At 41.5% G+C, this 24163-nt stretch overlaps 1 protein-coding gene and 1 long non-coding RNA gene across 4 annotated transcripts; one reads left to right on the top strand and one right to left on the bottom strand.

Moving 5' to 3' along the window:
- Positions 1 to 779: 779 nt before the first annotated feature.
- Positions 780 to 24061, bottom strand: LOC118373720 (zinc finger protein 585A-like). Of its 3 annotated transcripts, XM_052485799.1 has the most exons (5): positions 23714 to 24061; positions 23364 to 23556; positions 9855 to 10548; positions 8267 to 8453; positions 780 to 7613 (listed from the first exon to the last, which is right to left on the bottom strand). In XM_052485799.1, the coding sequence occupies exons 3-5, from the start codon at positions 10287 to 10289 to the stop codon at positions 4915 to 4917; spliced, it is 3321 nt and encodes a 1106-aa protein (XP_052341759.1). In that variant the 5' UTR covers positions 10290 to 10548; positions 23364 to 23556; positions 23714 to 24061; the 3' UTR covers positions 780 to 4914. The 3 variants fall into 3 exon arrangements, with proteins under 3 accessions (XP_052341759.1, XP_035615821.1, XP_035615822.1); XM_035759928.2 differs by lacking the exons at positions 23364 to 23556; positions 23714 to 24061 and adding an exon at positions 22438 to 22792; XM_035759929.2 differs by lacking the exons at positions 23364 to 23556; positions 23714 to 24061 and adding an exon at positions 22438 to 22792 and having other exon boundaries at positions 9855 to 10543.
- LOC127913551 (uncharacterized) lies at positions 8595 to 9833 on the top strand. The gene is made up of 3 exons (XR_008085955.1): positions 8595 to 8845; positions 9005 to 9168; positions 9445 to 9833. It is a non-coding gene; the product is annotated as an uncharacterized LOC127913551 (long non-coding RNA).
- Positions 24062 to 24163: the final 102 nt, after the last annotated feature.

Raw genomic sequence — 24163 nt, 5'->3', positions numbered from 1 at the left:
CTTCCTCTAGGATGCTGGCCTTCCAGGCAGAGTTGCAAAGAAAAAGCCATATCTCAGACTAGCCAATAAAACAAAAAGATTAATATGGGCAAAAGAACGCAGACACTGGCCAGAGGAACTCTGCCTAGAAGGCCAGCATCCCGGAGTCGCCTATTCACTGTTGACGTTGAGACTGGACAGAGGAACTCTGCCTAGAAGGCCAGCATCCCAGAGTCACCTATTCACTGTTGACATTGAGACTGGACAGAGGAACTCTGCCTAGAAGGCCAGCATCCCGGAGTCACCCATTCACTGTTGACATTGAGACTGGACAGAGGAACTCTGCCTAGAAGGCCAGCATCCCGGAGTCGCCTATTCACTGTTGACATTGAGACTGGTGTTTTGCAGATACTATTTAATGAGGCTGCCAGTTGAGAAATTGTGAGATGTCTGTTTCTCAAACTAGACACTAATGTCCTTGTCCTCTTGCTCAGTTGTGCACCAGGGCCTCCCACTCCTCTTTCTATTCTGGTTAGAGCCAGTTTGAGCTGTTCTGTGAAGAGAGTAATACACAGCGTTGTACAAGATCTTCAGTTTCTTGGCAATTTCTCACATTGAATGGCCTTCATTTCTCAGAACAAGAATAGACTGACGAGTTTCAGAAGAAAGTTCTTTGTTTCTGGTCATTTTGAGCCTGTAAATCAAACCCACAAATGCTGATGCTCCAGATACTCAACTAGTCTAAAAAGAAGGCCAGTTTTATTGCTTCTTTAAATCAGAACAGTTTTCAGCTCTGCTAACATAATTGCAAAAGGGTTTTCTAATGATCAATTAGCCATTTTAAAATGATAAACTTGGATTAGCTAACACAACGTGTCATTGGAACACAGGTAGGGTGGTTGCTGATAATGGGCCTCTGTACACCTATATAGGTATTCCATAAAATATAAAAATCAACCCTTTCCAGCTACAGTAGTCATTTACAACAATGTCTACACCATTTCTGATCAATATTATGTTATTAACTGAACAATTCTCTTTCTTTCAAAAACAAGGACATTTATGACTCAACTTTTGAACGGTAGTGTCTTTTTTTTTTTTTTGAAAATGCAGTGATTCCACATCTGTAGCTGAATTCTTTTAAAAATGTTCAAAGAGGGCCGGCATAAAAATACACATTTAAAAACAAAAGTGCAGAACATGAAGCCTGGGTGCCAGTCCGTTTCTGCTAGCATGTTTGGCATATGACAACGAGTGGCATGACAGCAGACTGGGAGCCAGGCTACAGAACACGTATAATTAAATCAAGTTCCAAATGGGTCAAAACAGATTTCAGTCCTTCAAAACGATAAAATAAATCTATAAAATCTAAATCTAATCTATAAAAAAAAAATATATGAAAATAGAACAATGAGGCAAATAATTCTGCTAAAAACAACCTTGTTAGATTTAAGCTCTACCTTTTATTGGCATTCTTTAGTGTGGCAGTAGGACAGGTGGGAAATAATTTAGCTTATTTAGCCTTAGCTTAGTCAAATCATCGTTGTTAACAGTTGAAAATAAATAAAAAGGTTAAGACTGCGTTCTGAAGGTGTTCGACTGAATACAGTCGAGCTTGTAGGTGAAATGAGTCCGGTAACTTATCATTACGTCGTGGAGCTAATCGTTGTCACATCGTGTAGTTTAAATCATTACATATTCTCCTTTTTCAATGCAGACTACAGCGTCTCCACTGTGATGAATAACTCACCTTAATTAACTACACATTTTTTTTTTTAAATCAGGTAAGTCATACTGAGACCAAAGGTGTCTTTTACAGATGAGCCCAGAAGTACAGAAAATACAAAACAATACGAACAGAAAGAGAAACATGGTCATAACAGAAATCACACATTCATAAGTAATAAAATGGTCCTCAAAATAACAGCTTTATGCATTTCCAGAGGCTTCAAAACATCACATTTTATAACATCTTGAAGATTGATCCACAAATACCGTGTAAAATAAATAAAATAAAAAAAATGAAGATAGAAATCAGAAAGCTGTAGAGGCCAAAGGAATGCCCAGAGTTAACCATCCCCGAGACTGGGTTTAGTAACTCGGTAGGTCTTAAGGTTAGTAATTGTGTTTGGCACAGTGGGACTTTTTTGTAAAAAAAATATGGGACTTTACAAATTAAAACATAGCAATGTATCAACCTACGTGACATCAAAGAGGACCAACCAACTTTCTGGTAGAGGACGCAGTGATGAGTATTAAACCTGTCGCCCATAATAAAGCAATGTGCTAAGATAAACGGCATCTAAGGGCTTTAATGAAGTGGCAGCTGTTTTCATATAGAGGATGTTGTGCTAAGATAAACGGCATCTAAGGGCTTTAATGAAGTGGCAGCTGTGTTCATATAGAGGATGTTGTGCTAAGATAAACGGCATCTAAGGGCTTTAATGAAGTGGCAGCTGTGTTCATATAGAGGATGTTGTGCTAAGATAAACGGCATCTAAGGGCTTTAATGAAGTGGCAGCTGTGTTCATATAGAGGATGTTGTGCTAAGATAAACGGCATCTAAGGGCTTTAATGAAGTGGCAGCTGTGTTCATATAGAGGATGTTGTGCTAAGATAAACGGCATCTAAGGGCTTTAATGAAGTGGCAGCTGTGTTCATATAGAGGATGTTGCCATAGTCTTGGACCGGTAGGAACGTCGACTGAATGATGTCTAACTATTTAGTGAAAGGCATGACCTACTTATAAAAAATATATTCTCAGCTTAACTTGTCAATATGCTTTATATTGAAAGACAGGTTTTCACTTATCCAGATGTCCCAATATTTGTAAGCAGAGACACAATCAATATGGGCACCATCCAAAGTACATATGACTTCAAATCAATTATTTGCATGCACTCTATAGAAGAACATACAGTATACTTTGTTTGACCTACATTCAATACTAATTTCAGGTCAATAAAATGTTCCTGTCGTTCAGATACAGCCTCGTCAACCATGGGAGCATTTAGCGTACAAAACAACATGGTTGATGTGCAGGTTACAAGGCAGCAAAGTAGAAGTCCATATCGAGTACCTTCAGAAAGTATTCTTACCCTATGACTTATTCCACATTTTGTTAAAGCATTTTTTAAAAAATGGATTGAATATATTTTCACCCACAATGCCCCAGAAATGTGAAGGTGAAAACATGGCTTTGGAAATGCAAGCAACTTTACTGAAAAATTATATTTAAAAAAATATCAAATTACGTAAAATATTTCACACCCCTGAGTCAATACTTTGTATTAGTACCTTTGGCAGCGATTACAACGGACTCGTTCTGTGTACGTCCCCTGGATTGTTCAACATTTGCCTCAAAACTCTTCAAGCTCTTGTCAAATTGGTTGTTGAGCATTGCATGACAACCATTTTTCAGATCCTGTCAGATTTAAGTCAAAAACGAACGCGGCCACTCGGGAACATTGACCGACTTCTTGGTAAGCAACTCCAGTGTATATTTGACCTTGTGTTTTAGGTTATTGTCCTGCTGAAAGGTGAATTAATCTCCCAGTGTCTGTTGGAAAGCAGACTGAACCAGGTTGTCATAAAAGGTTTTGCTTTGCTCAATTCTGTATATCTATTTTTTAATCCTGAAAAACTCCCGTCCTTAACAATTACAAGCATACCCATAACATGATACAGCCACCACTATGCTTGGAGAGTGGTACTCAGTAATGCGCGTATTGAAAATCATGACAGAATGTTAATTGCTTTGCCACATTTTTGGAAGTATTTCTAGAGTGCATTGTTGCAAACAGGATGCATGTTTCGGGAATATTTTTTACTCTGTACAGGATTCCTTCCTTTTACTGTCATTTAGGTTAGTATTATGGAGTAACTACAATGTTGATCCATCCTCAATTTTCTGTTATTACAGCTACTAAACTCTGTAACTGTTTTAAAGTCACCGTTGGCCTCATCCCAGAGCGGTTCTCTTCCTCTCCGGCAACTGAGCTAGGAAGGACACCTACCACTTCATAGTGACTGGGTGTACTGATACTTCACCATGTTCAAAGGAATACTCAAAATACTCAATTTTCCCCCATCCATCAATAGATCAACCTCCCTGGTCTTCGTAGTCGAATTTGTGTTTTAAATTCACTGCTCGACAAAGGGACCTTAGAGATAATTGTATGTGGGGGGGGAGAGAGAGACGAGGCAGTCATTCCAAAAACAGGTTAAACACTATTATTATTGCATACAAAGTGAGTCCATGCAAACTTTAGCACATTTTTCATCCTGAACTTATTTAGACTTGCCATAACAAAAAGGGGGTTGAATATGATTGACTCAAGACATTTCAGCTTTTCAAGTTTAATGAATGTAAAATGTTTACCAAAGCATAATTCCACTGACATGGAGCTAGTGTCAAAAAGTCTCAATTTAATCAATTTTAAAAATTCAGGCTGTAACACAAAATGTGGAAAAAGTCAAGGAGCGGGACTTTGAAGGAACTGGATGGTAGCAGTACAGTGATACTTTCCTTGGTCATGTTCAGTCTCCCTCCATTTTTTGTTACCCCTTTTTGTCCCCAATTGGTAGTTAGTCTTGTCTCATCGCTGCAACTCCCGTACAGACTCAGGAGAGGCGAAGGTCGAGAGCCGCACTGCTTCTTGACACAATGCCCACATTACCCAGAAGTCAGCCGCACCAATGTGTCGGAGGAAACACCGTACACCAGGCAACCGTGTCAGCATGCACTGCACCCGGCCCGCCACAGGAGTCGCTAGGGCACGATGGTACAAGGATATCCCTGCCGGCTAACCCCCCCTAACCCGGACGACGCTTGGCCAACGGGTCTCCCGGTCACGACAGAGCCTGGACTCAAACCCAGCATATCTAGTGGCACAGCGATGCACTGCGATGCAGTACCTTAGACCACTGCGCCACTCAGGAGGCAGTCTGATTTTTTTCTATATCCCTTTTGTGTTGTTTGACCTTGTGCCTATTTAAGCTTGTCAATTGAGTGAAGTTCTTCCCACAGTCAGAGCAGTGGTATGGCTTCTCACCAGTATGTACTCTCTTGTGTACCTTTAGTCTTTGTACATTTACAAAACTCTTTTCGCATTCAGAACAGGCGTGAGGTTTCTCTCTCACGGTGTGAGTTTTCTGGTGCTTTCGACAGGTTCCCGCGAGCGTGAAACGCTTCTCACAGACGGGGCATTGATAAGGCTTATCGCCACTATGACTGCGCATGTGGCCTTTTAGCTCACAGCTCGACGAAAAACCTTTTCCGCAAATAATGCAGTTGAAAGGCCACTTCCCTGTATGCGTTGACGATTGATGGTGTTTAAGGGAATCTACCCGGATGAAACATTGATCACAGTCGGGACATTGGTACGGTTTCTCTCCAGTATGCGTTCGCTGATGTATCTTCAAGCCACATGTATTGGAATACTGTTTCCCACACTCAGAGCAGACAAAGGGCTTTTCCCCAGTGTGCATTCGCTGGTGGACTATGAGTTGGTGTCGGTAACCAAAACACTTTCCACAGTCAGAGCAAAGGTAAGGTTTTTCTCCCCTGTGCGTTATACTCCGATGTTTTTGTAAGAGGTTGGAAAGACAATAACTTTTATCACATTCAGAACATTGATATGGTTTCTCTCCGGTATGTCTTGACATATGAACTTTCAACTGAATTGATCTTGAGAACGTCTTGTCACATTGCTCACATTGGAAAGATTTGTGTCCCAGATGTAAGAGCTTGTGTTGATTTAAGCATCCCGCCGAGGAGAAATTTCGCCCACAGTCAGAGCAGTGATGAGGCTTCTCTCCTCTGTGAATCCTTTCATGTGCTTTTAAGTCCTCTTCGATAAGGAAGGTTAGACCACAGTCAGAGCAGAGGTGAGGCTTCTCTCCAGTGTGCTCTTGCATATGTCTCTTGAATTGTAACGCATAAAGGAAATATGAATTACAATCGGCACAATGGTAAGTTTGCTCTCCAGTGTGCGAGTACATATGTATCTTAAGTTGTAACTGTCTTGAGAAACTCTTCTCACAATGAGAGCACTGGTAAGGTTTCTTGCCCGCATGTACTGCCAAGTGTTGTTGAAGATTAGATTTCCTGTAGAAACTCTTCTCACAGATGAGGCACTGGTGAGGCTTTTCCCCCGTGTGTATTTTCTGGTGCCTAGTCAGACTGCGTAGTTGAGCAAAGCTCTTTCCACAGTCAGAACAAACACAAGGCCTTTCTATATGCGACTTTGCCTGATGATCTTTTAATCTTCTGGAAGTCGGATACCTCACCGGGGTACGAGAAGTTCTCTCGCAAGCATGTAAAAGCAAGTGTTCTTTAAGATACGATTGTTTTGAGAAACCCTTCTCACAGTGAGGACACAGATGAGGGTGAGGGTTCTCTACAGAATGTTCCTGCAGGCGTTGATTAACATTAATATTTAAACTTTTTTCGATGGCATGTATTTCCTGACATTGTTCTCCTACATTTCTGGTACTTGGTGACCCATCGGAATCAGTATGAGTCATCACATGTTCTGTCAATCCATCTGAAGTACTGTACCTCTTCTCACATTGCAGACAGTGGAAAAGTTTCTCTCCCATGTGTAACTGCATGTGTTCCTTTAACGTTTCCTCAGCGGAGAACCTTTGATCACAGTCGGGGCAGTGGTGAAACATCCCTACCTCATGAATTAACAGGTGGTATTTAAGATGCGGCTTGGTTTTAAAACTCTTCTTACATTGACCACATTGGTACGGTCGCTCCCCAGTATGCGTCATCGTATGAACTTTTAGCTGATCTGAATTGGTGTACCCTTTGTCACATTGCGTGCAACGGAAAGGCTTAATCCCCAAATGTATCCGCTTGTGTTTAGTTAAATACCGCGCTGTAGAAAATGTTTGCCCACAGTCAGAACAGGGGTGAAGCTTCTCTGTGTGAATGGTCTCATGTGCTTTTAAATCCTCTTCTATAAAGAAACAAAGATCACATTTGGAGCAGAGGTGAGGCTTCTCTCCAGTGTGCTCTTGCTTATGTCTCTTAAATTGTAACGCATTAACGAAACACGAATTACAATCTGAACAACGGTAAGGCGTCTCTCCAGTGTGTGTGTACAGCTGTTGAGTATGGTCTGATGCTGTGCAAGTCTTCTCACGGTTAGGGTATTGATACAATTTCTCTCCAGAATGTACTAACACGTGATTAGGATCCAAACTTTTTACTACAGCACGTGATACTTCCTGACATTGTTTTTCACAGTCAGGGCATTGGTTAGGTCTCACACCAGAGCATATAACCATATGATCTTTCAACTGATCTGATCTAGTGTACTTCTTACTGCACTCTAGGCAGTGGAAGGGTTTCTCTCCTGAATGGAAGGACAGCATGCGTTTCCTGATACATGCTGTCGAAGAGAAACTTCTCCCGCAGTCAGAGCAGTTCTGACACTTCTTTTTAGGATGGACTGTCTTGGGTCTCTTCGACAATGTCACAGTAGAGACACTTTCTTCGCTACCCGAACAGCGGGGAGGCGTCTCTCCAGAGTGCAGGTGCCGTTTAAGACGTGATTGTTTTGTGGAGCTCTTCTCACGTTGAGAACTGTGAGATCTCTTTTTTGGGGGTTTTGAGCTTTTTCCTGTACGAATGACAACAGAAGAAAAAAAATGTCAGCTGCTGAAACAAGTTAGACCATATCAATTGAACACAGTTGGCATTTTAGCAGTAGATAAAAATATTTTGGGGGTGGCAGGTAGCCTAGTGTTCAGAGCGTTGGACTAGTAGCCGAACGGTTGCAGGATCGAATCCCCGAGCTGACAAGGTAAAAATCTGTCGTTCTGCCCCTGAACAGGCAGTTAAACCCACTGTTCCTAGGCCGTCATTGTAATATAATAATAATATATAATAAATAAGAATTTGTTCTTGCCTAGTTAAGGATAAATAAGTGTTTAAAAAAAAAGTTATACCATATCAATTGTTGAACATAGTTGGCATTTTAGCAGTAGATGTTAAATAAAAATAAAAGAGTCATTAAACAGCATAAATACTACTTGTATTGAGTATTTTGGAGACCCCACAGACAGTTCTACTATATCTAGAAATCAATAACTTTAGGATAGGTTAAGTTGTAGAGCATGTGTTTTCCCAACTCCTCTGTAGTTGCCTTCCAGCGATTGGACAAGACACCCAAGGATTTAGGGTCAAATACATCATTTATAAATAAAATGTAAAAAAAAAAAAAAAACTGAAAACATGCCCTAAACACATCAATGCCCTCTGTTCTGTTCATACCATCATCAGCAAAGACAGAAATCATCTCCTCCTCCTCTACTTTTATGTTGACTCTCTGGCCCGGCATAAACCTGCAGTCCTCCAGCAGCACCGTTAACCTCTTTAGAGTCTGCCAAGACGCCATCTCTGGGGCCTGCTGCCCGCCGTCACAAACAGGACCCAATGACTCTGTACATTTGGTCTCAGACTTGAAAGAAAAGAGGTGAGTTGGGTTAATCTTCACTGTTCTAAAAAAATAAATAAATAAAAAACACCACACACCGAAGGGGAACTCAAATTTTAAGTAGGTTAGCAGCGAGGTCGGTTGTTAAGCAGCGGGTTAGCAGTCGGTTGTTAAGCAGCGAGGTAGCAGTCGGTTGTTAAGCAGCGAGGTAGCAGTCGGTTGTTAAGCAGCGAGGTAGCAGTCGGTTGTTAAGCAGCGAGGTAGCAGTCGGTTGTTAAGCAGCGAGGTAGCAGTCGGTTGTTAAGCAGCGAGGTAGCAGTCGGTTGTTAAGCAGCGAGGTAGCAGTCGGTTGTTAAGCAGCGAGGTAGCAGTCGGTTGTTAAGCAGCGAGGTAGCAGTCGGTTGTTAAGCAGCGAGGTAGCAGTCGGTTGTTAAGCAGCGTAGCAGTCGGGTTAGCAGTCGGTTGTTAAGCAGCGGTTGTTAGCGAGGTAGCAGTCGGTTGTTAAGCAGCGTCGGGTTAGCAGCGAGGTAGCAGTCGTTAAGCAGCGGGTTAGCAGTCGGTTGTTAAGCAGCGAGGTAGCAGTCGGTTGTTAAGCAGCGAGGTAGCAGTCGGTTGTCAAGCAGCAAGGTAGCAGTCGGTTGTTAAGCAGCAAGGTAGCAGTCGGTTGTTAAGCAGGTAAGCAGCAAGGTAGCAGTCGGTTGTTAAGCAGCAAGGTAGCAGTCGCTTGTTAAGCAGCAAGGTAGCAGCAGGTTAGCAGCAAGGTAGCAGTCGGTTGTTAAGCAGGTTAGCAGCAAGGTAACAGACGGTTGTTAAGCAGCAAGGTAGCAGTCGGTTGTTTAGCAGGTTAGCAGCAGGTTAGCAGCAAGGTAACAGACGGTTGTTAAGCAGCAAGGTAGCAGTCGGTTGTTTAGCAGTTTAGCAGCAGGTTAGCAGCAAGGTAACAGACGGTTGTTAAGCAGCAAGGTAGCAGTCGGTTGTTAAGCAGCAAGGTAGCAGTCGGTTGTTAAGCAGCAAGGTAGCAGTCGGTTGTTAAGCAGGTTAGCAGCAAGGTAGCAGTCGGTTGTTAAGCAGGTTAGCAGCAAGGTAGCAGTCGGTTGTTAAGCAGCAAGGTAGCAGTCGGTTGTTAAGCAGCAAGGTAGCAGTCGGTTGTTAAGCAGGTTAGCAGCAAGGTAGCAGTCGGTTGTTAAGCAGGTTAGCAGCAATGTAGGAGTCGGTTGTCACAGTTTTCCTCACCCTGTTTGTTAGTGTGTGAAATTGTGAGTGAACAAGTTCACTTATATGGTAAAACAGAGACACTGGTTCTATGTTCCAGTTCCCTTTAACAGTCCTGATGTGCTAGGACCTACGCTGCAGAGGCCCAGTTAACCTTCCTGATTCAGATCCAGCCGTTCATGCATGTCAGGTCTTTATAAACGGAATACTCACCCCCCTCACTCTCACTCCCTGCTGTGGTATAATGAGCCAGTGTGGAACTGGCTCTGCCTCCAGCTTCCTGTTGGGAAACCAACCCCCTCCCTCTTCATTCTGTTCTCCATGGCAGCATGCTTGGGAGCTGCCCGCTGTCGCTGATTGGCTGGGAATCGTGGGGACAACGCTAGCCTCTTCCTCTATTCCGGTGATGTCTTCTTTCAGTTGTAGTAACCGAGACATTCCTTGTTCCTCGGATTCTGTTAAATCAGCACTCACACAATATTCCTCCAGTATTTTACGACGCAGTGAGCGTCTACTCTCTCCTTTGACTTCAGCCCCATCTCGGCCACATATTCCACACCGCTCGCATAGATAACGTAAATGATCCTCGGTTAAAGTCCATAAACTCAGTGCTATGTCATCCAACAATGTTTCCCTCTCTGGACTCATTTTCTCACGTGGTAAACAAGGCAATAGTCAGTTTGGTAAATGATGACTCTTCAAAATTTCTCACAATCCCCAATTAGCACTCAGCGGGCAGGCGGCCCGCCAAAGCGATTCTGGTGCTTTTTAGATGCAAATCAACTCGCCAGAGATACAAAAACTTGTCTTCTCTAGCTTTTCTTCTGCGCCTGTGCTCACATGAAGATCTGTCAAAGTGCTGTTTCCAGCATCAAAGGAGAGGAGCAGGATGAGTATGTCCACTGTCCTTAAAATTAGAACACACACACAAAGAAAACTCAATGTAAGCCAACTGAGTTCATAAAAAAGGTAGTCAGTACACTCAAACATTCACTATCATTATACTGATTAGAAACATGATCGCACGAGGTAATAGCCTCCTACAATTTTTTCCACGCATTCAATCTAATGCATTCCATCTAATGTGGGCCACCAGTCAGACTTTTACAATGGGGAAATGAAATGCATCTCATTTTCACCATACCCAGAAATCTCAGCAGGCAGGCAGGCGCCCCTCCAAAGAGATTCTGGCGGTGCGACAGCAGACTTACTTATACTGGCGGGGCTTTCAAATGCAAATCAACCCGCCAGAGATAGAAATCACTTCATAAAGCCATCTCATTTTCACCATAATCTAGGTTGATAAGCCGTCTAGGTTGATAGTAAGGATGCACGATATATCGGCGAACATATCAGAAATCGGACAATATCATCTGCAAATGCCAACATTGGTATCGGCCCGATGTCTAGTTTAACATGTGCAAAACCAATGTCAAAGCTGACATGCAAACCTATATCACGTAGGTACATGACGTAATGACGCCATGTAAAATGTTGCGCTACACGTGCAACACAGCATTCCTAACCGAGCCCACAATGTCTGCTGTATGGATCGAGCAGTCAACAAGACCAGCAGTCATTTGAAAGAGTAAGAACATTTCAGCGAGACAACTCAAAGGCGAAGATAGAACTCATTGCCCTTGACAATCAACTGTTCTCGGTCGTGGGTGATGTTGGCTTTCACCGACTGGTCGAGCACCGGTACACACGAAAAAAAAAAAAGTCATTTTCCATGGGTAGTTAAGGGAATTTGGGGAATTCAGCTTAACTTCTTTGAGCTTGTGGGGCAGTATTTTGACATCTGGATGACAAGCATACCCAACGTAAACTGCCTGTTTGTTACTCAGACCCAGAAGCAAGGATATGCATATAATTGGTAGATTTGGAAAGAAAACACTAAAGATTCCAAAACTGTTAAAATAATGTCCGTAAGTATAACAGAACTGATATGGCAGGCAAAAACCTGTGAAAAATCCATCCAGGAAGTGGGATTCTTTTTGATGTGGGTGGATTTCAATTCAATTGAATGCCTATTGAGTATCTAATGGGTTAGGACCCAGATTGCAGTTCCTATGGCTTCCACTAGATGTCAGTCTTTAGACATTGTTTCAGGCTTGTTCTGTCAAGGGACTGTAGAATCATGCAGTGCTGATTTGCGCACGTGACTGTGTGCATGCCCTTCATTCTTTTTCCATTCTATTGAACACGCTATTGTCCGGTTGAAATATGATAAGATTCGACAATTGACAACCTGAGGATTAATTATAAACATCGTTTCACATGTTTCGATGAACTTTACCGGTACTATTAGGATGTTTTGACCGCCTTTGAGCCAGTGGATAACTGAACAAAACTCACCAACAAAACTGAGTTTTTGGGATATAGAGGGACTTTATTGAACAAAACAAACATGTATTGTGTAGCTGGGACTCTTGTGACTGCAACCAGATGACCTTCAAAAGGTAGGTGATTCATTTTATCCCCATTTCTGACTTCTGTGACTCCTCTACTTGGTTGGAAAATGTTTGTATGCTTTTGTAAGCGGGGCGCTGTCCTCAGATAATCGCATAGTATGCTATCGCCGTAAAGCCTTTTTGAAATCTGACAAAGCGTCTGGATTAACAAGAAGTTCATCTTTAAGCCGATGTATAACACTTGTATTTTTATTATGTTTTATTGTGTCTATTTCTGTATTTTGAGCTCTGCAATTTCACCTGACGTTGTCGAGAGAAGTTGCGCCAGAAAAGTTAAATTCATATAAAAAGTTTGCTTATAACGGTGAACCTTTTTAGTGGGATACACATAAAGGCAATTCTAGGTCTTGTGGCATATTTTGGTTAAACTATCCCCGATTCAATGGATTTTCAACCCTCTGCATTCTTCCATCGAGTACAGTGCAGTCTTCCATCACATGTACAGCTGATTCAAGATCTTGCACACTAATGAGATGCTATAGAACCCACACTGCATGCTTTCTGGTAAATCTTGATTACAATATTGGGTGGGATTAAAATGATTTTATATGGACTATGTTTTGTTAACTAGTAAATAGTAGCCCACAGCAGTGTGTTTAAATCCTTTATAACTTGTTAACAATTTCAGCAAGTTAGTTTTTGCTACCATGTGGCTTTTAGCTTGCTTGAGCCTGCTAACTGAGGAGTGTTAATTCACCTGTTTCCATACATGTTTAATTTTAAAACATTTATCTTACAAAATGAGTTGTTTAATCTAACTGCTTAACTATTTCTGTACATGGAATTCTATACATTTTTTCTCATCTTTAAAGAAAAATGCCAAAAATTTCACTGCAGCTAATGTAGAAGGAAAAGCTGTGTACATTTGCAAATACTGTGCCAAATCATGTGTGAAGAATGCAACAAATATGCAGAATCTGGCAAAGTGCATAAAGTTCCGCTCACGACAAGCAACCTCTGTCCCTCTACTTCTAATCGAGGTGAAAATGATTAATCAGACACCTTATCGATATCAACAGCTCATGGTCCTCCTGGAATCAGAAGGTTTTTTGACTCAATGGTGGAAAGTAGTCAGAAATGCTGATGAATGTCTTGTTTCGAGCTGTGCATGCAACTGGTTCATCTCTGATGCTCACACGCAATGTGTGTTGAAAGAGATTTCTGACTGTTCTTCACCCAGCATACACCCCGCCAACCAGACATGCTTTATCTACTCATTTGCTGGATGCAGAGTTCAACAGAGTTCAAGTGAAGGTCAAGAAAATCATAGAGAAATCATAGAGAAAGCAGACTGTATTGCAATCATCTCTGATGGGTGGTCGAATGTTTGTGGGCAAGGAATAATTAACTACATCATCTCCACCCCTCAACCACTATTCTACAAGAGCACAGACAAGGGACAACAGACACAGGTAAGCTGAAGGCAGTCAATGACCTTGGACCACAGAAGGTATTCGCACTGGTGACAGACAATGCTGCGAACATGAAGGATGCTTGGTCTAAAGTGGAGGAGTCCTACCCTCACATCACACCCATTGGCTGTCCTGCTCATGGATTGAATCTGCTCCTCAAGGACATCATGGCACTGAAAACAATGGATACCCTCTACAAGAGAGGCAAGGAAATGGTTAGGTATGTGAAGGGTCATCAAGTTATAGAAGCAGTCTACCTCACCAAGCAAAGTGAGAAGAATAAGAGAAGAATTAGAGCACCACATTCACATTGAAGCTGCCCAGCAACACCCATTGGGGTGGTGTTGATATCATGTTTGACAGTCTCCTGGAGGGGATGAAGTCTCTCCAAGAAATGGCCATATCACAGTCTGCCGATACGGACAGCCCCATCAAGAGGATCCTCCTGGATGATGTATTTTGGGAGAGAGTGGTAAGCAGCCTGAAACCAATAGCAGTAGCCATTTCACAGATTGAGGAAGACAATGCCATCCTGTCTTGATGTTCAGACTCTGCTTGCAGATGTAAGAGAAGAAATCCATACTGCCCTGCCCACTTCACTGTTGCTCCAAGCAGAGGAAACTGCAGTTCTGAAATACATCAAAAAGCAAGACTTCTGCCTGAAGCCCATACACACCGCAGCGCACATGTTGGACCCCAAGTATGCTGGCAAGAGCATCCTGTCTGGTGCAGAGATCAACAGGGCATATGGTGTCATCACTACTGGGTCTCGCCACCTTGGCCCGGATGAGGGCAAGGTTCTTGGCAGTACACTTCCAAGCAAGGGCTTTAGGATGGAGATGCAATATGGCAGTCGTGCCAACATATCTCATCTGACACCTGGTGGAAGGGACTTTGTGGATCTGAGGCTCTTTCCCCTGTTGCCTCAATCATCCTCCAAATCCCACCAACATCTGCCGCCTCAGAGCGCAACTGGTCCTTGTTTGTGAACACACACACACACCAAAGCAAGCAACAGGCTGACCAATACAGGGGTTGAAACATTGGTGGCCATCCAGGCAAATTTGATGTCTTTTTGAGCCTGACAACGAGCTCTCCTTAACAAGGTTGGAAAGTGACAGTGAAGATGAGGCCTCAGAGTCTGATGTTCAAGAGGTGGACATTGAGGAGGTCCAGGGAGAAGACATGGAAGCCTGAGAGGAAGACAACCAAATCTTTAGTTTCTAGACTATCATTTTACAGATGTACGTTGAAAATGTTTTTGGGAGATGCGATGGATCATTGGGGATCATTCAATATTCCCTTTCTTTTGTTGTTCAGTGAAATCATGTGAACATTCGACTCGTTTAATTAAAGTTCAATGCGTAACTAAATAGTTAATTTCTATTTAATAATTTGTCAATCATGTCTACTTAAGAGGTAAAAGGTCTATATGTTTGTCTCCATATGATATGGTAAATATATCCAAAGCTAAATACATTACATTTAAATGGTATTAATATTAATTTGCTTTAAATCCCATATATTCCCACAGAAATGTTCCACAAAATGTGCTACCCTAATACCAAGTGCACTACTTTTCAGATGTTGCCCTACCGAAGTTCCACAGTAATAGCGTCACTGCTATTAGCCTCACGACTGACATTTGGACGAGCAATATCAGCCCCATGAGCATTCTGAGTCTGACAGCACAGTGGGTCGTCGAGGATTTCGTACCGAGGATATTCATGAGCAATACGACTATGCTGGTTGTCATACCGCTGATGCCATTTCAATGGCATTTGAGAACATGTTTGAAACATGAACACATTCCTAACGCCACTCGAACAACTGACTTTAGAAATAAGCTCATCAACTGTGTCTGCAGCAGACGTGATACCCTCTGGCATGGCACTGAAACGCCTGCTCAACAAAACCACCGACGCAGCCCGTGAACAAGCGTTTCGGTGACATTCTCCCTTTACTGTGTCGCCAACATGCTTGATGCAAGTACCTCTACTTCGATGCAGACAAGAAACCGGGTTTACATGAAATGTTACCTACACAGCTGGACAAGATGGAAATGGACACAGTGACAGTGTGCACTGATGAAGAGAGGAGAGAGGGGCCATGGACAGACAGAGAGCTGAAACTTCACTGCTTGACATGATGAAATCCTGGGTGAGAATGAAACGACTGAACAACAAAAAACAGCACAGCAAATAAGTGAAAGAAATAGGTTATGATCCTGTAACCTAGGTTATGATCCTGTAACCTAGGTTATGATTATCTAACCTAGGTTATGATTCTGTAACCTAGGTTATGATTCTGTAACCTAGGTTATGATTCTGTAACCTAGGTTATGATTCTGTAACCTAGGTTATGATTCTGTAACCTAGGTTATGATTCTGTAACCTAGGTTATGATTCTGTAACCTAGGTTATGATTCTGTAACCTAGGTTATGATTCTGTAACCTAGGTTATGATTCTGTAACCTAGGTTATGATTCTGTAACCTAGGTTATGATTCTGTAACCTAGGTTATGATTCTGTAACCTAGGTTATGATTCTGTAACCTAGGTTATGATTATCTAACCTAGGTTATGATTCTGTAACCTAGGTTATGATTCTGTAACCTAGGTTATGATTCTGTAACCTAGGTTATGATTCTGTAACCTAGGTTATGATTCTGTAACCTAGGTTATGATTATCTAACCTAGGTTATGATTATCTAACCTAGGTTATGATTCTGTAACCTAGGTTTGATTCTTAACCTAGGTTATGATTCTGTAACCTAGGTTATGATTCTTAACCTAGGTTATGATTATCTAACCTAGGTTATGATTATCTAACCAGTTATGATTCTGTAACCTAGGTTATGATTCTGTAACCTAGGTTATGATTCTGTAACCTAGGTTATGATTCTGTAACCTAGGTTATGATTCTACAACCTAGGTTATGATTCTGTAACCAGGGTTATGATTCTGTAACCTAGGTTATGATTCTGTAACCTAGGTTATGATTCTGTAACCTAGGTTATGATTCTGTAACCTAGGTTATGATTCTGTAACCTAGGTTATGATTCGGTAACCTAGGTTATGATTCTGTAACCTAGGTTATGATTCTGTAACCTAGGTTATGATTCTGTAACCTAGGTTATGATTCTGTAACCTAGGTTATGATTCTGTAACCTAGGTTATGATTCTGTAACCTAGGTTATGATTATGTAACCTAGGTTATGATTATGTAACCTAGGTTATGATTATGTTCTACTGGTAATGGGGACGTACGTCAATGTCAACAAAATAAAGTTTGGTCAGTGTGTTTGTAACCTTTTTTTAACTAGGCAAGTCGTTTAAGAACAAATTTGTATTTACAATGATGGCCTCCCCCTGGCCAAACCCAGATGACGCTGGGCCAATTGTGCACCACCCTATGGGACTCCCAATCCCAGCTGGATGTGATACAGCCTGGATTCGAACCAGGGACTGTAGTGACGCCTCTTGCACTGACATGCAGTGCCTTAGACCGCTGTGTCCATGTGTGTGTTACTATTTAACTATACTAGAATGGTTAAAGGCGGGGGGGGGGCAAGGAAAATATTGGATATTGGCAAAAAATGTCATATCAGTGCATCACTAGGACAGACCCGTCTAGGTTGAAAGACCCGTCTAGGTTGACAGACCCGTCTAGGTTGACAGACCCGTCTAGGTTGACAGACCCGTCTAGGTTGACAGACCCGTCACCGGTTGAAAGACCCGTCTAGGTTGACAGACCCGTCTAGGTTGACAGACCCGTCTAGGTTGACAGACCCGTCTAGGTTGACAGACCCGTCTAGGTTGACAGATATACAGCTAGACAGAGATCCTAACATTAGCCCACCTACTATAGACATCGTTCGACACCCGTGTCTGTCTACCTGTTCAGAAACGCTTTTCCCACTTTGTAGGCTGTGGCATCGCCTACCGGTGGCCAGGAAATCATTTCATCCAATTGTTAAGATGCTAAATCAAAACATGGATGCCAATGTTTGCTCGCACACACTCCCTTCAACTGCTTGTCTGCTTCCTGTCTGCGGCGGTATGGTGCATGAGCTGTGTTCAGTACGAAACAAAGTACGGCAGCATTCAACTGAACAGAAACAGTGGTGTTCTCAACGACCAGTTGGGGGGGGGGACGCTGTCGGCATGGCCGCTGTCCTTTAAAGACTTCACCGCCTGCTACAAGCGGGGGGGACGACGACACACGCTATCGGCATGGCCGCTGTCCTTTAAAGACTTCACCGCCTGCTACAAGCCACATACGCTAATAATAATAATCGGCATGGCCGCTGCCATTTAAAGACTTCACCGCCTGCTACAAGCGGGGGACGGACACACACAGTCATGTGTGCATACGGCACGTATGGGTGGTCCCGTTGTACCCTGGCGTTAAAGACTTCACTGCCTGCTACAAGCCACATCCCACCACACCCACCGAATGTACCTCAGTCTGTTCAAGAATGTGTTGGGGAAATGTGTTGTTCTGTACCACCCGGAATGAAACGTAACTAGGACAGCTTGCCTGCCAATGCTTTACCCAACTGAAACAGTCCATCCCGAATGGCTGGAGGAAGCAAACAATGTTCCAGGCCAGCTGTGATTTACAACCTAACAGCAATATTTGTTGGACTACCAAGAAATGTATCGGTGAATTATATTAAATCATGCATTGAATCTATTCTGCCAACAAGGCCAGTTTATACTTGATCTAACTACATGACTGTTCTCTGTAGACCAGGGTTCCCCAACTAGCAGACTGCTGGACAAATTTCCCCACCTCCCATGATTAGATTATTATTTCTGTTTATTGTTGAACAAACTACTAAAACACCAATATATTAGCTCCACGTGACTTTAAATTCTGGAAATCTGTTCAAGTATTCCCACGCATAATAGATATTTGATCGATCATATACAAAGGTAAACAAGGTTTGAAATGATTGTTTCCGTCAAATATTATCCGTTTTGCCTTATGATCAATGTGCAGTTGACTAATTATATTCCCGCACCCTGACCAGCCACTCAAGAACAAATTGTCCAGCAGCTGAATCTAGTTGATGATCCCCTGCTGTAGACAATGTTCAAGTGTTGCTCAAAACAACATTTAACTTATACTCCGGTGGAAAGTCAGATTGTCGCTGCGACGGAGTTCCTTTGTCGCAGAGACATGAAAAAAAAAAAAGAAGAGTTGAAGTCTCTGGACTACAGTAACGTCCGTTGTGGTTAACCTGTTACTCCTACTCCCTACTTTTTCGAACATTCTGTTAAAAATCGTGCAACATTTCAGCGCCCTGCTGCGCATGCCAGGAATATAGTATATGCATATGATTAGTATGTGTGGATAGAAAACACTCAGACGTTTATAAAACTGGTTAAATCACTGCTGTGACTATAACAGAATGTGCGTTTCATCGAAAAGCGCAGGAAAATCTGATCACTGAAAATAGAAATAAATATCCATGCGCCACTTCCAGGAATTGTTCAAAGTGAACCGAATTAAATGAGGCCGAGGTTGCAGTGCCTACAGCTTCCACATGATGTCTAGAGTCTTGTCATTTGATTCAGCTTTGATTCTTGGTTAAAAACTAATCAAGGGAACCGATTCCCTCCGGTCTCCGACCGGATGTTTTGGTTGAGCTCTCTCCAGACATTTTTTCGAGACGGACACCTATAGAATTGACATCGCCTCCTGATGAATTTTTTCGCTTATTAACGTGTACTAATACCTAAAGTTGCATTACAAAAGTATTTGAAGTGTTTTGTGAAAGTTTATCGTCGACTTTTTGAATTTTAAAAAATGACGTTACGTTATGAAACGCTATTTTTTTCCGTTTATCACACAGTCTTCATAGATCGATATCTAGGCTATATATGGACCGATTTAATCGAAAAAAAAGACCCAATAGTGATTATGGGACATCTAGGAGTGCCAACAAAGAAGATGGTCAAAGGTAATGAATGTTTTATATTTTATTTGTGCGGTTTGTGTAGCGACGACTATGCTAATTATTTTGTTTACGTCCCCTGCGGGTCTTTTGGGGTGTTACATGCTATCAGATAATAGCTTCTCATGCTTTCGCCGAAAAGCATTTTAAAAATCTGACTTGTTGCCTGGATTCACAACGAGTGTAGCTTTAATTCAATACCCTGCATGTGTATTTTAATGAACGTTTGAGTTTTAACTAATACTATTAGCATTTAGCGTAGCACATTTGCATTTCCAGAGCTCTAGATGGAACGCCTTTCGTGCCAGGTAGGAGCACGGACTGCCACAACAACCAGACCAAATCTTCCTGTGACAAGATGCAGCAGTTCTACAATTCTCAGAGAGAATGACTTAACTCATTTTCTATAAGTTCACCATTACCTTGCAAATACATTTTGTTGTGGGTTTATTTCCCCTAATAATACATAGAAAGTAGCTAAAGATGGTGTCAGCTATATTATTTGTATTTTATCCTGTTATATTATTAGACTATTATAAAATAAGTGTGTTGACTGATCAGGTAAGTGAGTCTTCTGTTTAATGAACCAAATAACCATTGCTTTTATGTTCATGGCACAGCCAGACCAGAGACTGAATTATATCATGGATTTCTTTATGGATGGTGTATATTCAATGGATTTATTAAATAGAGGTCCACCCGGGATTGGCCCATGTTTGCTCTCACTTCTAAACTTGCCAGCGTGTGCATGGGAGGTAATAAAAGCTTAGGGCCTATGCCGGCAACAATGGGACTATAAATTGGGTTCTTTAAAAAAAGTCCAGATTTGTATTTATTTTTACAGGGAACATTTCATAAAGTCAGTTTGTAAAGGATATATGATAATGTCAATTAATTACAGATTTCTTGAGTTTTTTTTTTTTCAAGGATGTTTTAGTCACAATTTTATATCTAGCTAAGATGTTTGGTGCAGTATTTCTCAAGTTCAAAAATGTACAATGTGTTGTCCAGGGGTGTACAGGGTGACCATTTTCATTGCATTCACGCCTAAATATTTTGCTGTGCGACCTGGAATTTATATATACAAAAGTAACGATTCTAGCATTATTCTAGCTTGATTACCTGAAATATTTTCAATTGTGCTCCTTAATGTCTTTGTGTGGCCCTACATTTTTCAACTTAGGTGCACATGTGCTCCTTGTAAAAAATATTTTAAAAAAGAAAAGAAAAAAAAGTTAAGAGTAGAGCCCTGTTGTCTGGCTAACTGTCTTTGTTCTGTGGTAGGATTGGATATCCCGCAATCCGCAGCTGTGTATCCCATATTAGTGGGCATTGTTGAAATCAAAACCCAACCCGTAACTAAGTCCTGATGACCTCTCGTACTCAAATATCACTTTTGGAGGATACTGACATTCCTTTACAAAAATTAACCTACTTGCACTTTCAAGTGAATTTTGACACTGGAATAAATGTTTCTGACTAATATCGATGTCACACATGTTGTTTTCAACAAGTAGGTTCTTTAATGACAGTGAGCCATTTTCTTCCCAGTGGGTGAGGCCGTTTTGGCATCTCTTCAACAAAGCAACACCCTGTAAGGAACAGTTGGTATTGCCTCAAATATAGCCTAGTATATCAAATGCAATAACAAAAATGGAAGCTATGAATAAATCACATACATAATTCTTAAAACTAAATTATTTGGTGTATTCATTGTGTCCACCTGTGTGGTATGTTTTGAAAAATGAAATAAATCAAATTCATAAATTCAAATTCATAAATTCATAAAAATAAAAAAAAACTTTCAGCAGTTAGCTGAAAGGTGGCAGAGTTCGATATGGAGAGAAATACCTTACTCGTGTTTCAAATTAACCTAGCTTTGGGAAACAACTGGAGTCTGTATTGGTTGGACCCCCCCTCCATCGTTCTGGTGGCTGGCGGTGGAAAATAAACTACCACAATATAGCCGTCGTCACCAAAATAACATTTATTTTAAACAAAGGCTTATGTATAATCTCTAGGTACTCTACTTACCAGATGTAAAGTGATATGTCTCCCTATCAAATAAACCTCTATACCCAAGTTCCAGAGGACTGCGGTGAAATCCATCACTGTCACACAGCAGGAATATGGTGCAGAAACGTTAGATTCAGAATATTTGATAGTGAGGGTCACATTTCACTTTAGGTCTGGTAGAGCTGGAGATTATACATATGCCTTTGTGGACTGGAAAGTTTTGGGTGTTGGGTGAAGCCGGCTTTATTGTGGTAAGGTTATTTTCAGGGAGTCAAACCAGTACACAGACGCCCGATGTTGTCCAAGTTAAAAACTTAACCCATGGCGAGATGGTTTACTTAGGCCTTATTACGGTTCTCTGGGTGGTGGTTCCCCGCCAGACGCAAATCACGTCTTAAAGGAAAAGGAATGTATAGCCTTGGGCGAAGGAAACAACATATAGCAAGCGAGAGGCCTTTTTTTTTTTGCATACTAGTATCGAGTCGGTATCTCGATACTATGTACCTTTGTTCGTCCTGCGACGAGGCGTCATTTTCTTTGGGTGCTGCAACCCCGTCGTTTAAAACAATAAACTCCATTCTGTGTGAAGACTTATATTCGGAGGTAAAGTATTGGACACTGCCAGAACTCATCGCTACATATCATGGAGTTGAGAATTATGTTAGGGTGTATCCCTTTACAGCATCATTTTAACAGTAGGCCTATGTCATTTGAAGCTACATTATTTTGTTAAGACAACGTGTTCATATTTACACACAAAAAAAACAAAAACAAAAAAACAATGTATAGTAAGTAGCACGTCCCCCATTTTGTTCACAAGACATGCTAACGTTAGCTAACTACTCGCTAGCGTGCATCATATCCATACCGAATAAACACATATCTAGTAGTTTTTGCACAAACCTGTATATAGCTCGCTGAATAACTCACCGTATTAACGTTAAGCATGTATGAATCTTAAATCAGTCGAACTCGTGGAAATGCTCTCATTGCCATGTTCAAATTGAACTGATCGCAAGCAAATACTCATTTCCGGTAGCAGCTGCTTCTTCTTCTTCAGAAAGATATTAAGAGTACCTCTTCTTCTATGCCTGGTATATTGGCGATCACACAATTTAATGTACATCCCGCCACATACTATGCGGGTCGGAAACAGGATTCCCCAAAAAACTGAACTTCCAAAAAACTACAAAAATGTAATTAATAAATCGAACAGCTTTTCTGTTCAAAACTGGTCTGATCCATACGCATGCTCAAGGGGAACATGGGCGGGTCTTCCGGCGCCAGTGCCCCTTGCAAGTCTTTCGATGTACAATCCTTGAGTCGCAAAAACTTTTCTGCTGCAGCCACAATACTATCTAGTTTCTTCGAGTTCTTTGGGACTTGTGCGTACAATTTATAACCGTGGCAATGAACAAAAAAAAAAAACATATTTTAAATATCAGTATGTGTACAGTAGATGGCGCTATATCCCCACGGATGGTGTGAGACTCAATCAGAAGAGTAAGGAACATTCATTACTTTGGAGCGTTCTAAAATGTGAACGAAAAATTATTGATTAAATAATTGATAAACCTGAACCTTGTGTGACGGACGTGCGTCATTTGCAAGCATTGTGTCTGAAGCTATTATTACTTATTTATATAATAAGATAGACTCTGAATGCAAAGAAATTAACTGGAGCTTCACATTTACTAAAACGAGTTGGTTCCAGAATAACATAGAACAACACTGCGCATGACCAAGGTTGCGCCATTCTTAAAGGGGACATCAGCAATTAACAGAACATAACAATAACCAAGCTTTACATGCGTAAGGTATTTGCTCTTTATCAAAAAACAACAGGATTGACATACTTTCTTATTTTTCCTCCATTCACCCAGCGGGTCAGACTCCGGGCACCAGCCACACCAGGAATTATTTTCAGGTATTCAACCTGAACATCCGTCGTCACTCCTGAGATTACTCTTTTGATGGGTGTCTCTACTTCGAAGTTCAAAACAAAACTTCTGTTGTCCCGATTCTTTTGAGGCCCACTGCAATTTTCCTCTGCTCTTCAGAAATAAAAGTAATTAAAATAAGACCACACCTGGTCACTCTAACAAACTCCACTTTTCCAAGCGCATACTTCACAATTTAACGCTTCAAAGCGAGGTACTCAAGAAGCGATTCGTTATCATTTACTGTTCCGGTTTTAGACAATTACCATGTTTGTCTCTCTTCAGTTTCCGTTACTACTGTTGTCCATTCAGAACATTCGCTGCCTAATTCGAACTCAGCATCCTCTTCCGCAATCTTCCTCTCCACTGAAAAGATCTGACCGAGTACTTCTTTCTTTGAGGTTTTATGGCAGACTACACCTATTGGTGTATTGCCGCCACCTACTCTACGGGTTATTGAAACAAAACAAACAATCATGTGTTCCATTGCTGAAGGGTAGGGGGATAATGCAAAATATACAAATAAATAAATCAAACAACCATCCCACACTTCAGTCACATTCAAATACCATCCTTACACAGACGGAGCATTCATCAACAGTATTCCCGAGTCCCCCAAAACGCTCAGCAGCACTCACAATTATGCTTATTTTCTCAGATTCTCTCCGTTTGCGCGCGATGCAGTTGATAACCAAAGAAATAAACACAACAAAGTC

Source organism: Oncorhynchus keta, chromosome 29 (genome assembly GCF_023373465.1).
Source record: "Oncorhynchus keta strain PuntledgeMale-10-30-2019 chromosome 29, Oket_V2, whole genome shotgun sequence".
Taxonomy (NCBI): domain Eukaryota; kingdom Metazoa; phylum Chordata; class Actinopteri; order Salmoniformes; family Salmonidae; genus Oncorhynchus; species Oncorhynchus keta.
The sequence above is the reverse complement of the archived record's forward strand: the minus strand, read 5'-3'. Positions and strand labels throughout refer to the sequence as shown.

What these genes read in the sequence shown, in the direction of transcription:
- LOC118373720 (XM_052485799.1), bottom strand. Translation starts at nt 10,289, where the DNA reads ATGAGTCCAGAGAGGGAAACATTGTTGGATGACATAGCACTGAGTTTA. An exon ending in AGGGAGTGAGAGTGAGGGGG is followed by an intron (nt 8,454 to 9,854) that starts GTGAGTATTCCG and finishes TTTTCTTTCAAG; the next exon opens with TCTGAGACCAAATGTACAGA. An exon ending in TTCTGTCTTTGCTGATGATG is followed by an intron (nt 7,614 to 8,266) that starts GTATGAACAGAA and finishes TCATTCGTACAG; the next exon opens with GAAAAAGCTCAAAACCCCCA.